The 14,584-nt window shown below is 39.2% G+C and overlaps 1 protein-coding gene across 1 annotated transcript in view; it reads left to right on the top strand.

Moving 5' to 3' along the window:
* ANKRD13C (ankyrin repeat domain 13C) overlaps positions 281–14,584 on the top strand; it is an 89,172-nt gene continuing 74,868 nt past the window's right edge. The window contains exon 1 of the mRNA XM_018045474.1: positions 281–1,060. Coding sequence (XP_017900963.1) covers positions 616–1,060 — 445 coding nt within the window. The 5' untranslated portion in view covers positions 281–615. The remainder of the gene's footprint in view (positions 1,061–14,584) is intronic.

Here is a 14,584-nt window from a genome sequence, read left to right as displayed (position 1 = left end):
CCTGGGTGTCAGTCTGCACTCATCTCCGGGAAGCTTGGAGGTCGCAGGGTTTAAGTCACTGTTTATAAGGTGCATCGAATATCTCAAACGCAGGCCCAGGTTGCAGACTTCCCACAAGAAACGCAGCCATCGGTAATGCTTCTTCTGGTTCAGAGACTCCAGCTGGGGGCCGAAACCCCCTGCCTCGTAGGCGCCGGCGTCCAGCAACTCTGGGAATAGAACGTGCGAGGGCGGGAGCAGGCAGCTCACTTATCGCGGTGTTTCCTTTCTCCTCCCTCCCGGGGGAGTTCTCGCGAGAGAAGCCAGGGGAAGATGGCCGTGCCCTGTTTTTCGGATTGAGGCAGTGGCGGCGGCTGCGGCGGTGGGGACGGGAATCCTAGTGTCGTGGGCACTTGAGCTGTAGCTCCCCCAAGCGAGCGCGCGTCCCTTCGTGCCTAGGCGAGAGCCGGCTCTTCTTCCTCCGGGAGATGCGTTTGTCCCGGGCTCGGGGGCGCTCTGGGAGTTCATGCTGCGCTGGAGTATCCTGGCCACCGCTCTAATCGCCTTGTGCCGCCGCAGCGCCAGCTTCGTCGCCAGCGGTGAGCCTCCTGGATTCCCTCTCTGCCCGTGGCGGCGATGACCGGGGAGAAGATCCGCTCATTGCGGAGGGACCACAAGCCCAGCAAAGAAGAGGGGGACCTGCTGGAACCTGGGGATGAGGAAGCGGCGGCTGCCCTCGGCGGCACCTTTACAGGAGGCAGGCTTGGCACAGGCGGCAGCGGCAAGAGCGGTAGAGCCTGTCATAAGATCTTCAGTAACCATCACCACCGGCTACAGCTGAAGACAGCCCCGGCCTCCTCCAATCTCCCCGGCCCCCCGGCCCTGCCGCTGCACAATTCCTCCGCGACTCCCATCTCCCAGTCCCCGGCGCTTTTAGCGGGCACCAGCCCCATTGCTGTCGTCGCAGGTGGAGGCGGTTGCCCTGCACTCTATCCGGTGCACGAGTGCGTCTTCAAGGGGGATGTGAGGAGACTGTCCTCTCTCATCCGCACGCACAATATCGGGCAGAAAGATAATCACGGTGAGGAGTGCTCGCCCTGTCCACCTTTCCTTCCTAGAGCCCGCGCCTCCTCAGGCCTCTCAAATCCTAGGTTTCTATACATCCGAGGCTTCTATCGGACTCTTCTTTCCTCTCCTTTGCCCATCGTCCGAGCCAAATGCCCGTAAATCATGTAATAGCATGCCAGTGGTCTGGGGATTGGTTCTTGTGGGTGCAAAGGAATGTTTCTTCCTTGCCTTCTTCAAACTATTAGAAGCTGTTTTATCTTTGAGTCAGGGCTTTAGTTGATTCTTGACAATAAGAAATTTTAGACTGCCTCTCATCAAGCCTGGTCGTCATCCTTGTTTATTGAATTGTGTCTTCTTTTTCTGCCCCCTCTCCACCCTTGGGATCTTGAATTTTGAACATATAAATTGTCCACCTCCCTTCATTGTCCAGGTACAGACCCCAACCTGGCTGCAACTGGTTATGATTTCTACACGCCATTAGGCTGTCTGTTTCTTTCTTTTTCCTTCTGCTTTTAGGAAGCTTAGTTTGATACAAAGTGTTTACACTTTTGCAAGTGTTTTGATTTCTGAAAGCAACAGTACCAGTTTGTTGGCATTTGATACCTAGAGCAAGTAGTGACTTCCAAGTGGCTAAGATTTTGTTGAAGCAGAGCTTAGAGTTTTACACTTATTTCACATAGGTAATTGCTGATAGTAATTAAAACATTACTTGATGACCTGTGATAAAATAGTACTATGATTTTTCATAGTAACTTCCTCATATCCTACATAACAACGTGTAGTGTCATTTGTTATTCAAGGACTGTATTTCTATTTTTTGCTTTATTAGCTGATTTTTTTCGGTTTCTTCTAAAAACATAATGTGATTGAGTTGACTGTGATAATGTGATTATCAGTTGACTGTCATAATATGATTGACTTTATTTTACTGTGATTTAAGCCACCGTAAAATAAAGCTAATGTAAACACTGATATTTTCAGCATTTGACAAATAGGCCATTTTAAACTGGGTACTTGGCAAGTATTGTTAATAGTTCGCTTTTAACCGAACATGAGAATTGTATACACTCAATTAGAACACACTCAATTCTGTGCTCAAAATAGTATAACACATTAATGAAATACATGCCTGTTGAATTAGCTTCCTGAATTCCACTGGACTCTAGGCTTCTTATCTACAATTAGGGCAAAAACTGAGGTTAAAAAAAAAAAGACTGAGATTTCCACTGTTTGTATAATTCTCTGACAACTGCATTTGTATTCTGAATTTACAATATTGTAATGTTACTGTCATTTATTAAAAATCAACCCCCCCAAAATGTTCCTAAAAGTTGCACCCAGGTTTTCATTCTTAAGTTTATTTAATTACTATTGTTGCAACAGCATCATATTGTTTGTTGATAGTAATTATATTTTAACCGTTTGGGAAACGGTTTTTAGTGGGAGATCTAGTGTAGCTTTGAATGTTTAGAATGTTTTTCAGATTTGATCTTCATAGTAGCTATATAAAAGGTTTATCTTATGGCCATTGTACTAAAAATATTGCCATTTAAGGGTTCCATTACAAATATACCTGAAAAAAGTTGAAACTTTGTTTTTGAGGGATGATTCCCTTTGAAAGAAGCGAGAGGTGACTATGACTAAGTATGATAGTATGATGTTAGAGCTGATTTTTTTGATTGATCACAGAAGGTACTGAATTGCATATTGAGCTTGCATGTCTGTCATCTAGCAGATGAGAGCTGGTTTGTTCAAGTACAAATTCTGCTCAAAGTAATTAGAATCCTAAATACCTTTAAACTCTTTTCCATAGCCTACTGAAATTCTTTTAAAAAATCATTTTGATATACTAAATGCTTGCATTGTACTTAGCTGCCCTTTGTTGATTTTTTTTTTTAATTGAAGTATAGTTGACTTAAAACGTTTCAGGTGTACAGCAGAGTGATTCAGTTATATATATATATATATACACACACACATGTATTTTAGATTTTTTCAGATTCTTTCCTGTTTTAAATTATTACACGATATTGAATATAGTTCCGTGTGCTATGCAGTTCAGTTTAGTTCAGTCATGTCTGACTCTTTGTGACCCCGTGGCTTCCTTGTCCATCACCAACTCATGGAGCTTGCTCAAACTCATGTCCATCGAGTTGGTGATGCCATCCAACCATCTTATCCTCTGTTGTCCCTTTCTCCTGCCTTCAGTCTTTCCCAGCATCAGGGGAAAGTGCTATACAGTAGGTTCTTGTTAGCTGTTTCACATGTAGTAGTGCGCATCTGTTTATCCCAGTTTTTAGCCCCCGCTTCCCCTTTGGTAATCATACATTTTTTTAATGTCTGTGAGTCTATTTCTGTTTTGTCAGTAAGTTCATTTGGATCACTTTTTATTTGTTTGAATTCATTAATTTTTGGCTGCACTAGGTCTTCATTGCTGTGCTGAGGCTTCTCCTTGTAGTGGCTTCTTTTGTTACGGAGTACAGGCTGTAGAGCACTGGCTCAGTAGTTGTGGTACACAGGCTGAGGTGCCCTGAGGAATGTAGAATCTTCCTGGACCAGGGATCGAGTCCGTGTTCTCTGCACTGGCAGGTGGATTCTTAGCCGCTGGAGTACCAGGGAGCTGCATATCACTTTTTTAGATTCCCCATACAAGTGCTGTCTTAAGATACTTGTCTTTCTCTGACTTACTTCACTTAGACTGATAATCTCTAGGGTCATTTAAGTTGCTGCAAATGGCATTATTTCAGTCTTTTTAATGGCTTAGTAGTATTCCATTGTCTATATATGGACTTCCCTTGTGGCTCAGATGGTAAAGTGTCTGCCTACAAAGCGGGAGACCTGGGTTCGATCCCTGGGTTGGAAAGATCTCCTGGAGAAGGAAATGGCAACCCACTCCAGTATTCTTGCCTGGAAAATCCCACGGACGGAGGAACCTGGTAGGCTATAGTCTGTGGGGTCGCAAAGAGTCAGACACGACTGAGCGACATTTACTTTTTTAGATTCCCCATATAAGTGCTGTCTGACTTACTTCACTTAGACTGATAATCTCTAGGGTCATCTGTGTTGCTGCAAATGGCATTATTTCAGTCTTTTTTATGGCTTAGTAACATTCCATTGTCTATATATACCACATCTTCTTTATTCATTTATCTATCCATGGACATTTAAATTATTTCCATGTCTTGGTTATTGTAAATCATGCTGCTGTGAACTTTGGGGTGCATTTATCTTCAAATTAGTTTTTGTCTTTTCTGGATATATGCCCAGAAGTGGGATTGTTGGATCCTCTGTTAACTCTAGTGTTTTAAAGACCCTCCATATGGTTCTTCTTAATGGCTGCACCAATTTACATTCCTACCAACAGTGACATTGTTGACATTTTTCATGAATATAACCAGTGTTTCACATACTGGTGGAAACTGTAATTGTTGTTTTCTGCAGTATATGGAAACATTCTCATCTCCTACAGTGAAGACTCCTAGGAAGAGTAGCTTCTATTTAACGTTGTTCTTGTTTAGTTGCTAAGTCATGTCCAACTCTTGGTGACCCCATGGACTGTAACCCACCAGGCTCCTCTGTCCATTTGATTTTCCAGGCAAGAATACTAGAGTGGGTTGCCATTTCCTTCTCCAGGGGATCTTTCCAACCCAGGGATCAAACCTGTGTTCCTTGCTCCACAGGTGGATTCTTTATCACTGAGCCTCCTGGGAAGCCCATTTCTGTTTAATATGCTACTTCTTCAATCTTTTTGCTTATAGCTGCATAATTTCCCTACTATGTTTACATTACTTTTACTCTTCAGAGTTTACTAACCTGGATATTTCGTTAATTTTTTTTTGGAATATTTTCCCTTTCAAATTACAGAAGATAAAGGCATTTTAAGTTGCCCAACAAAAACAAGCTATGTATTATATTTGGATTGTTAAAACATGATAAATACATAGCAGAATCATCTACTCATTCAGGTGCATAGCAGAGCCATGCAATTAAACCACATCATAGGACATAGTTGTATGTTCACTTGACATTCCTTCCATAATGTAATGATGATGATGATCATGATCATAGTTTCTCGAACATGTCAACACTATGCTGTGTTTACATACATTATCGCATTTAATTCTTACAATAACCCTGCAAAGCAGATAGTTTTATTCTTGTTTTAAAGGAGGAAACTGAAGCCTCGAGGCACAAGGAAACTTTGCCAAAGTTGCATACTTAGTATAAGTTCCAAAAGGGGGAACTGAACTAACAGTGAGGGCTTCAAAGCCTATGATCAACCTCTGTAAATTTTCTGTTAATCAGGACCCACTAATTTGCAAAGAAGTCAGTTTTAATAATGTGTATGTGGCATTTTATGGCAAAGTTCTTTGATATATATTTTCTCTTTTAGTACATATAGAAAGATAATGCTATTAAACAGCTCTCAGAGATTTCCTGTACAGCCCAGACCTCTCTATATTGTTGTTTTTCTTTTTCTTGTAGTGGCACGGATAGATGCACTGCCTTGTCCACACGATAGCCCTTTAGATACTTTACAAGCAAGAGCTGTCGTGTTCTTCCTATCTTCAAGTTAAGCATTTCTAATTTCTGTATCCATTCTTCATAGGGCATGATTTACAGAGTGCTGAGAATGGTCCCTGAAACATAGTGAATACTATAAAACTGTATTAAATAAGTAAATGAGGATCTTACTCATCTTTTAGTGACTCTCTAGTTGCTTAGTCTTTCCTTTGAAGATGGAAAGAACCAACCTTGTGTTGAAGTTATAGTAGCCTCATAAACAAAGACAAAGAGATTATATTTATTGCTCTAAGTGATACACATTCAGTAATGTGGATTACTAAAGAGCACACATTAAATAATACAGTGAAATAATATGTGGATTTTTAAAAATGTTGTTTATTCTCAAGTGGTTGTCTTCCTATTCTAATCTCTTGTGCTTTTTTTTTAAAACCTCAAAACAGAACTTTACATTTACTAATATTTATCTTGTTAGTCTTGATCCTTTATTCTATCTACTTTGAAAGCTTATTGAATTCTACAGATAGTAGATAGTACGTGGTCATCTGTATCTGACTTTTTGTGACCCCATGGACTGTAGCCCTCCAGGCTCCTCCGTCCACGGAATTTTCCAGGCAAGAATACTGGAGTGTGTTTTCATTTCCTACTTCAGGGGATCTTTTCAACCCAGGGATTGAACCTGCCTCTGTTGCCTCTCCTGCATTGACAGGCAGACTTACCACTGTGACACCCGTTATTGGATCCTAATTTGATCACTGTTTAGCTCACTATTCATTAGCTCTTTCAGTTTTAGTGATCTTGGAATTGAAACACTTCCTTTGGGGGGTGTGTGTGTGTGTGTATGTGTGTATTTATAAGTTATTGTCAAATTGAATAGGGGCAGGGATAGAGCTTTTTTTGTGTGTGTTTGTGGAAAAATGTTAGTTTAGTTTGAATTGCTTTTTCTGAGCTATCAGTTATACTGGGGAATATTGTATTTGGATCCAAATATATTGCTTGAAATATAGTTAAATACAGTAACAGTCATAATATCATCTATATACTGTGTTCAGAAATGGCAATGATTTTGACTCATGGTATATTTAGTAACAGTTTTGTTTGAGTGGGGAAAAAGATACATTAAACATAACAAAAATTGATTCAACTCTATGACATTAGTGTATCTTTAGCTTTATACTACTTTTTTTCAAGTATAGGATTAAAGTTTAAATCTGTTTTTTTCACATTGAATGTAAAGATTTTTCTGACTTTTTTTTTGCCATTGGTATTTAAAGAAAGCATCATGTTAACGTGCCTTTTTTTTTTTTTTTACAGTTGGTGGTAATGATTTTTATTTCTTATTTAGAACTGAGAATGATTGTGAAGTTTATAGAAGACTTTCTTGATTTTGACTGCATTTCCTATTTGTTAAACTTGTAATTTTTTTTTCCCTTAATTGAGTTAAATCTTTGGAAGTTAAGCACCTTATTTTGGAAACTAGTCAAAAGCTTTTAGGTGTTAAAGTGATGAATATCCTTGATCTATGAATTGCTTAAACCATTCTTTCGTAGATATGGAAAACTTGATCTATTCTGAGAGATTTGGCAGTTTATACTGCCTTTAATTACATTATCTGGCATGGGACAAGCCATTTTCTCTATACACAGTTAATTTTCATTTTTTACTGAGTTGTCATCTTCTGGAAGCTCTTTTACATAGTGATTAGAGATTTCAAATTCAAGATAAAGTTCATTTTGAGACTATTCCTACCAATGCAAGTGACTCAGTGAAGTGATAAAGAAACGGTCAACTTGTGTCTGGTGGCTGGCAAATTTCTTCAGACAGAAATTTTAAAATATCTTACATTCAGAAAGTTTAAAAATGTACACTTGAATATGGAGGCAATAGGATAATCTGTTTGGTGCCCATGCAGTATGTTTATTCTGACTTATTCTATATAAATTGATCTTCCTTTTGATACTATTCTCTGTTTTTGGTCCCTAACATTCATGAGGGGTGATGCACAATACGTTGTTTGTTTGAGAAGAGGGGACTATAAAGAGAAACTTTGCATGGGAAAAAAAATCTTAAAGTCTCAGGTGAGCAATTTTAGTCAAGAGGCACATCTTTAAATGAACACTAGTGGTTTTGTATTGGTTCTCATGTTTCGTAGTCTTTTTTGAATTTTGTTTTTTGGAAGACATGCCTCATTTTTCCTCAGATTAAAAAAAGTGGTTTCTGGAAGCCCAAGATAATTCATTAAAGTTTTCAGCACTGACACTGCTTATGAGGCTGATGTGGCTGTGAAATCTGTCACTCCACTAATCTGTGGAGTTGATTAATCTTGATGATTATATAAATATGACCGTCCTCCTTTCACCTTTCCTGTGTGTATATCTCCGACCAGATAGGACTCTCCTGGGGTTAAATGACTATGCTTCCCAAAGCCCTCATCATTAGCATGTGGAATGTGAACTGTTGCTTAAAGCTGGGATATGAACACATCTTCTGGAGACCTACTTTCACTGAACTACGGTAGAAGTAGGAAGGTCTGACCTTTCAACTTGGCAAAAAAGGAAGCAGAAATGAGCAGTTACTGATGATGATGTGTCCTGGGCATCAGCAATGAGGCAGGACAATTCGGAAGGACTTACTGCAGAACTGAGTATGTTGGTTCCAAATTAATGACGTTCTTAAGTCATAGGAATCTAGAGTACAAGGTAATTGTCAGGATGCTTTGTGTTCTAGAAAATGAGTGTCGTTTCTCAAAAATTGGTTGGGGGTTGAGCAGACAGAGAATATATTCCTTTTCATATTCGTACGTCATCTGTTTTATCTGGAGAGAGATGGAAGGTCAGTTTTAGAGTAAGACAGAAGCGTGTCGAATGAGTGTAGGAAAAAGAGAAATGATCTCTTTTCTGTTTAAAGATTATGAATGCTGTTCGTTACCAGGATATGTGAGGTTTAACTCTGTGGTTGGTTGTGTTTCATCTGTTTTTGAGCCTGTTAGTCTTGTTGATATCCCAGAGATTATCTGCAAAACTGCTGCTGCTGCTGCTGCTAAGTCACTTCAGTCGTGTCCGACTCTGTGCGACCCCATAGATGGCAGCCCACCAGGCTCCCCCCGTCCCTGGGATTCTCCAGGCAAGAACACTTGAGTGGGTTGCTGTTTCCTTCTCCAGTGCATGAAAAGTGAAAATGAAGTCGCTCAGTTGTGTCCAACTCTTCGCGACCCCCTGGACTGCAGCCTACCAGGCTCCTCCGTCCATGGGATTTTCCAGGCAAGAGTACTGGAGTGGATTGCCATTGCTTTCTCTGTCTGCAAAACTAGAAGCATTTTTTATGTATCAGATCTGAGTTTGAGACCATGCTTCTCTACAAACTGGATTTTATGTGATTATACTATTTATTTAACTGCTGAAATAAGTAGATATAATATCTATCTCTTGGGGCATTATTTTCTTATATGGGAGACTGTACTTGAACATAATGTTGAAGGCTCATATCGTAGTAGCGATTAATATAAATACCTTGCTCTCACATTTGCTATGACGTACCTTTCAGCAGAGGACACTCTAGTTTTTGAGGTTCAGATAGAGCTTCATTCAATTGAAGTTTTATCTGATACTTGAACTTATACTGCCTATCAGTTTGCTACAAGGTTAGGTTTATTTGTCTCTCCCCTGTAAGTCATCTTTAGTCTACTACTGGTATAACTTGGTTCATACCTGTCATATACTGTCATCACTTTTGTTTGTTTTGGGGTGTTTCTAATTTGGATTTTGTTTTTCTGCATATATTTTTCAGTTGTTTCTGTCTTTCCTACTTTTTATGTTTTAGTTGAGATCCAAAAGAAGGAAAAATCTGAAGGAATAAATATACTTTAAAAAGAGTTCACTTCTGAGGGGAACAATAGATAAAGTTAAGCACCTCAGTTCAGTTCAGTCACTCAGTCGTGTCTGACTCTGTGACCTCATGAATTGCAGCACGCCAGGCCTCCCTGTCCATCACCAACTCCCAGAGTTCACTCAAACTCATGTCCCATTGAGTCGGTGATGCCATCCAGCCATCTCATCCTCTGTCGTCCCCTTCTCCTCCTGCCCCCAATCCCTCCCAGCATCAGAGTCTTTTCCAGTGAATCAGTTCTTCGCATGAGGTGGCCAAAGTATTGGAGTTTCAGCTTCAGCATCATTCCTTCCAAAGAACACCCAGGACTGATCTCCTTTAGGGTGGACTGGTTGGATCTCCTGCAGTCCAAGGGACTCTCAAGAGTCTTCTCCAACTAAATACATGTTAAATTCAATTTCAGGTTAGTGGTATATTCCAGCTTACAATAACTTCATATACCTTCCAGGTATATGAACAACAACAACAAAATGCATTTGGATTCTTGGGTATAGATATCTGTCAGGTTTGTTAATTCATCCTCTCTTAATCAGCATAGTGCTGAATTCTACAAAGCCACCAGTGCTATGTTGCCCATCCTTTTGGACATTGGTTGGCTTTCATAGAGAATCATGTGCATTGTCCTGGCTAAAATGCTTTTTTGGAGAATAAAAACAGATTTTAACACTATTCTGATGGTTCTTCCTGGGAAGATCCCCTGGAGGAGGGCATGGCAACCCATTCTTTCCTGGAGAATCTCATGGACAGAGGAGCCTGGTGGGTCCTTAGGGTCACAAAGAGTCAGACACGACTGAAGCAACTTAGCTTGCTCGCTAATGGTTTTTTATATTTGCCTCCCCCCACCCCATTTTTTTGGTTCATTCATTCCTTCATTTAACCGATAAATATACTGAGCTCCTGATAATGTGATAAACAGTGTTTTAGGTTCTGGGGTTACTTAGAGCAGTGAACAAAATGAACAAAGTCTCTGCTCTCAGGTAGCTTACATTCTAATGGGGCAAGATAAATAGTAAACAAACTAATAAACATATGGTAATATTCTTTGGTGTCTCAGATGGTAAAGAATCTGCCTGCATTGCAGGAGACCCAGGATCAATTCCTGGGTCGGGAAGATCCCCTGGAGAAGGTAAGGGCTACCCACTCCAGTATTCTTGCCTGGAGAACTCCATGGACAAAGGAGCCATGGAGTGGGTTACAGTCTGTGTGGGTTAGAGTTACAGACTGTGGGTTACAGTCCATGGGGTCGCAAAGAGTTGGACGCAACTGAGCAACTGACACAGCAACAACATAACAATAAATATTATAGAGTAAAATAAAGTAAAATCTTATAGAGTATATAAAGGATAGAGAGTGCTGGCAGTATAGGGAGGGGAGGTTAGGGTCTGGGAAGACATCAGGGATGAGAAAAATTAGAGCAGTTACTTAAAGAAAATTAGGGAGCTGTTTTCTAGGAGAAAAGAATTTCAGGCAGAGAATTGCAAATATAAAGAAAGGTACCATGCTCAAGCCACTCTCGGGACACACACGCCACCGTGGCAGGGACCCGAGGGGGACGCCGGGTTGAGGGAAACGACACCACCGCTTGGAATAGGAAGAAGGCAAGTATGACCGGAACAAGGCAGAGAGTGGTAGGAGATGGGAAATTTTGAGATGTGGAGGTGGGAGATGTAAGCATGCAGGACCTTTTGTAGACCATTCATTGTTTTTACTTCACTCAACATAGGAAGTGATTTGAGGATTTTGAGCAGCCAGGTAACATGATCTGATTTTAAAAGGCTCTCTCTGGCTGCTATATGAAGCAGAAAAGAAACTTGGATGGGCATGGATCAATTTAACATGCCATTGTAATAAATGGGGTAACTGGAAATAATGAGAAGGTAGAGCTGGTTAAGAGTTGATGATATTTTGAATGTAAATATACGTGTGTGAATTTCAGTAGTAAAATACCATTCATGAGAGAAAATACAAAAGTTCTCCCTTTTTATTGCTTGCTTGGCTGAGACTTGAATCTGTGGAAGCTGGAGCTTTGTTGGTTGTGTGTGTGTGTCTGTGTTAGTCACTCAGTCGTTTCTGGCTCATTGAGACCCCATGTCAGGCTCCTCTGTCCATGGGATTCTCCAGGGAAGAATACTGGAGTGGGTTGCCATTCCCTTCTCCAGGGGATCGTCCCAACATATAATTTCCTGTTTTGCTCCCTGGTTAGGGGGGCACATGAAGTCAGAACTATTTTTATAATAATACAAAGTCATTGTTTGCCTTTTTTTCACTGCAGTGACATTTTCACTGATGGTACAAAAGCAGTGGTGGGTAAAATTGTTGGAGTGTTAGCATGAATTAAGGCACTGAACTGCTAGTAGTCATTGTATCATTCACTGCCTGTACTTGAAGCGAGGCGGGGGTGGGGAAGCCAATTTCACAATGTCTTTGCCGAAGCTGTAGAAATTGTTAATTTTTAAAGTCTTAATCTTGAGTACATGCTTTTTATATTCTTTGAGACATTATGTGGATTATGCATGCTTTTCTGCTACATACTGAAGAGAAAATAAGGGAAAACATCTGTGCGTTTTGAGTTGTAAGCCAAACTGGCTGCTTTTATCATGAAACACTTTTTATTTGAAAAAACAGCTTACACACAAATTATGGTTATTCCAATTTGGATATTTGGGATGCATTTCCTGGAAATTGGAAAAGTAAACCTGGGACCTCAAGGAAAACAATTGTTAGTCTTTGCTGCCAATGGAATAAGTTCAATTTGAGATGAAAGAATTTAAAACACTTGTCTTTGTCACTCTAAGCTTGACAGTTTCTTAGTATTTAAAGACTGTTTTGGCCATGTTGGTAATATTACTAAATGTGATTTAAAAATTTTTGTATAGTGAAATATGTTGACATATGGAAGATCTGAATGACTCAGTTAACCAGTAGTTTTTAGACTGATCAGTCCATTATGTTACAGAATCATGAGATTCATTCAAAGTGCAAGTGAAACCAATGAATTTTGGTGTGCCACAAAACAAAAAATTTATTGATATGGTTTTAGATTTCACATGGCAACAGTCCATTAGAAATGAACACTTAATAAGTTTTGGTGTTGTATTGAACAATACACTTAATTATTTAAAAAGGCTATTAAAATGCTCCTCTTTTCTTTTAATTGCATGTCATCTGAATCTGGATTTAGTTATAAAAACCCAGCTGTTTTCTATTAAGTCAAACATTTAATATACTTTAATTTTTAATTAAAGAATTTGAAATTGTACCACTCATCTTTTTTTTATTGTTTTGGAAAATTGCAATTATGTTTTTCATAAAAAATTTATATTAGCATGTAATGAGTTTATTGTAATTTTAAAATTAGTAAGGAAAATTTTTAAACAATTTAATATGGTCTTGAAACCAGAAAGTCTGAAATCTGTTGGTACGATAAAAAGAATACTGATTTTAGAGTCATGACTGTCATGATTCCTATATGTGTAATTTTAGGAAATTAACCGTTACTAGATGTCTTTTTCTTATGACATGTGAAGTAGCAATAATCTTTGTCTCATGGGGTTAGGGAGCAAATTAAATAAGATATCTAAAGTATACAGCATAGTGCTGGGCCTATACTAATATATGCCCTATAAATACCAGCCATTTGGTTAATAATTTGCATACTTTAACACTGCAGTGTTCTTAATGTTACTGGAATGTTTTTTAATCATTTAGCAAAACAGAGTTCAGTTTTGTTTACCAAGTTAGAACCAAGGCATCCAATTTCAGATTTAAAAGTATATTTTGAAAAGTTAACAGTTATTTTTAAGAGTTTTAGCATCCTTTGTTTAACAGATTAGCTTAAGCAGCAGGTTGAGGACTTAGATCACTGAGGGGATAGTATATGATGGTTCAAACTAGGATGCTTGAGCACTTAGTTTCATGATGCATTTGGTCATGTGGTGTTGGGTAGAGAATGATGTTGATGATGAGTATTTTGCATTTTAAGCTACTGAAATCATAGTATGACATATGGCATTCTTGATTATAGGTAGTATGTATTTCTGTTCATGTTCCTGCCTGTGAAGTGAGAGGGATTGGATTGTTGAATTCAGAGTCATTTCTAATTCATAAATCTTTCGAAATTTGGATTACTTTGGACATGTAATAGGAAGTTTCATTTGTAACTTCAGTAGGTACTAAGGCTTTTACTGTTTCATCTATATGTTCTTGGAAGATTTAAGAAAACAGTAATTATTTAGGTGCATAAATGCCTTGATTTCTTCACCTTTGTGCTCTGTCTAGACTCTGGTGGGTCCTTCTTAATTTATGTAATTTTTTGAATAGTTGGTATGTTTACATGCTGCAAAACTGCAAAAAGATATACAAGGATATGATGTAAAAGTGAAGTTTCTCTCCCATCTGTCTTTATTCACCCAGTTATCCTCTTTGCAGCAACTAGGGTTATCAGTTCCTTGTTTTCTTTCTGTTACCATTTAGAACATTACAGCTTTTTTTTTTTCTCCTGAAAGAGAAGTGAAGAAAGAGAGCTGTTGCTACCTTTTCAAATATTAGGACAAAAATAGATATTCAGAAATTTATTTGTTTGATTTTAAATGTCTTTTTATTTTTTTAATTTTGAATTTATATCTCCAGTCTAGACTTCTCCTTGGAGTTCCAGATATTATAATTATCCACACTTGAGAATCTTAGAGATATCTCAAAATTTATTTGTCTAAAATGGAGTTATCACCTTCTGCCTCCCCCCCGGCCATCCCCTAAATCACATCATTAGATATCCAGCTCTCAGGTGTCAATCATTGAGATCATTCTTTGTCTCAGTTAAGTTCAGTGGCTCAGTCATGTCTGACTCTTTGTGACCGCATGGACTGCAGCATGCCAGTCTTCCCTATCCATCACCAACTCTCAGAGCTTGCTCAAACTCATGTCCATCGAGTTGGTGATGCCATCCAACCATCTCATCCTCTGTCGTACCCTTCTCCTCCTGCCCTCAATCTTTCCTAGCATCAGGGTCTTTTCAAATGAGTCAGTTCTTTGGCCAAAGTATTGGAGCTTCAGCTTCAACATCAGTCCTTCCAATGAATATTCAGGGCTGATTTCCTTCTTTGTCTCACTCCCTTTTTTTACCCACACA

Source organism: Capra hircus, chromosome 3 (assembly GCF_001704415.2).
Source record: "Capra hircus breed San Clemente chromosome 3, ASM170441v1, whole genome shotgun sequence".
Lineage (NCBI taxonomy): Eukaryota > Metazoa > Chordata > Mammalia > Artiodactyla > Bovidae > Capra > Capra hircus.
Note: the sequence above shows the minus strand (reverse complement) of the source record. Positions and strands in the feature narration are given on the sequence as shown.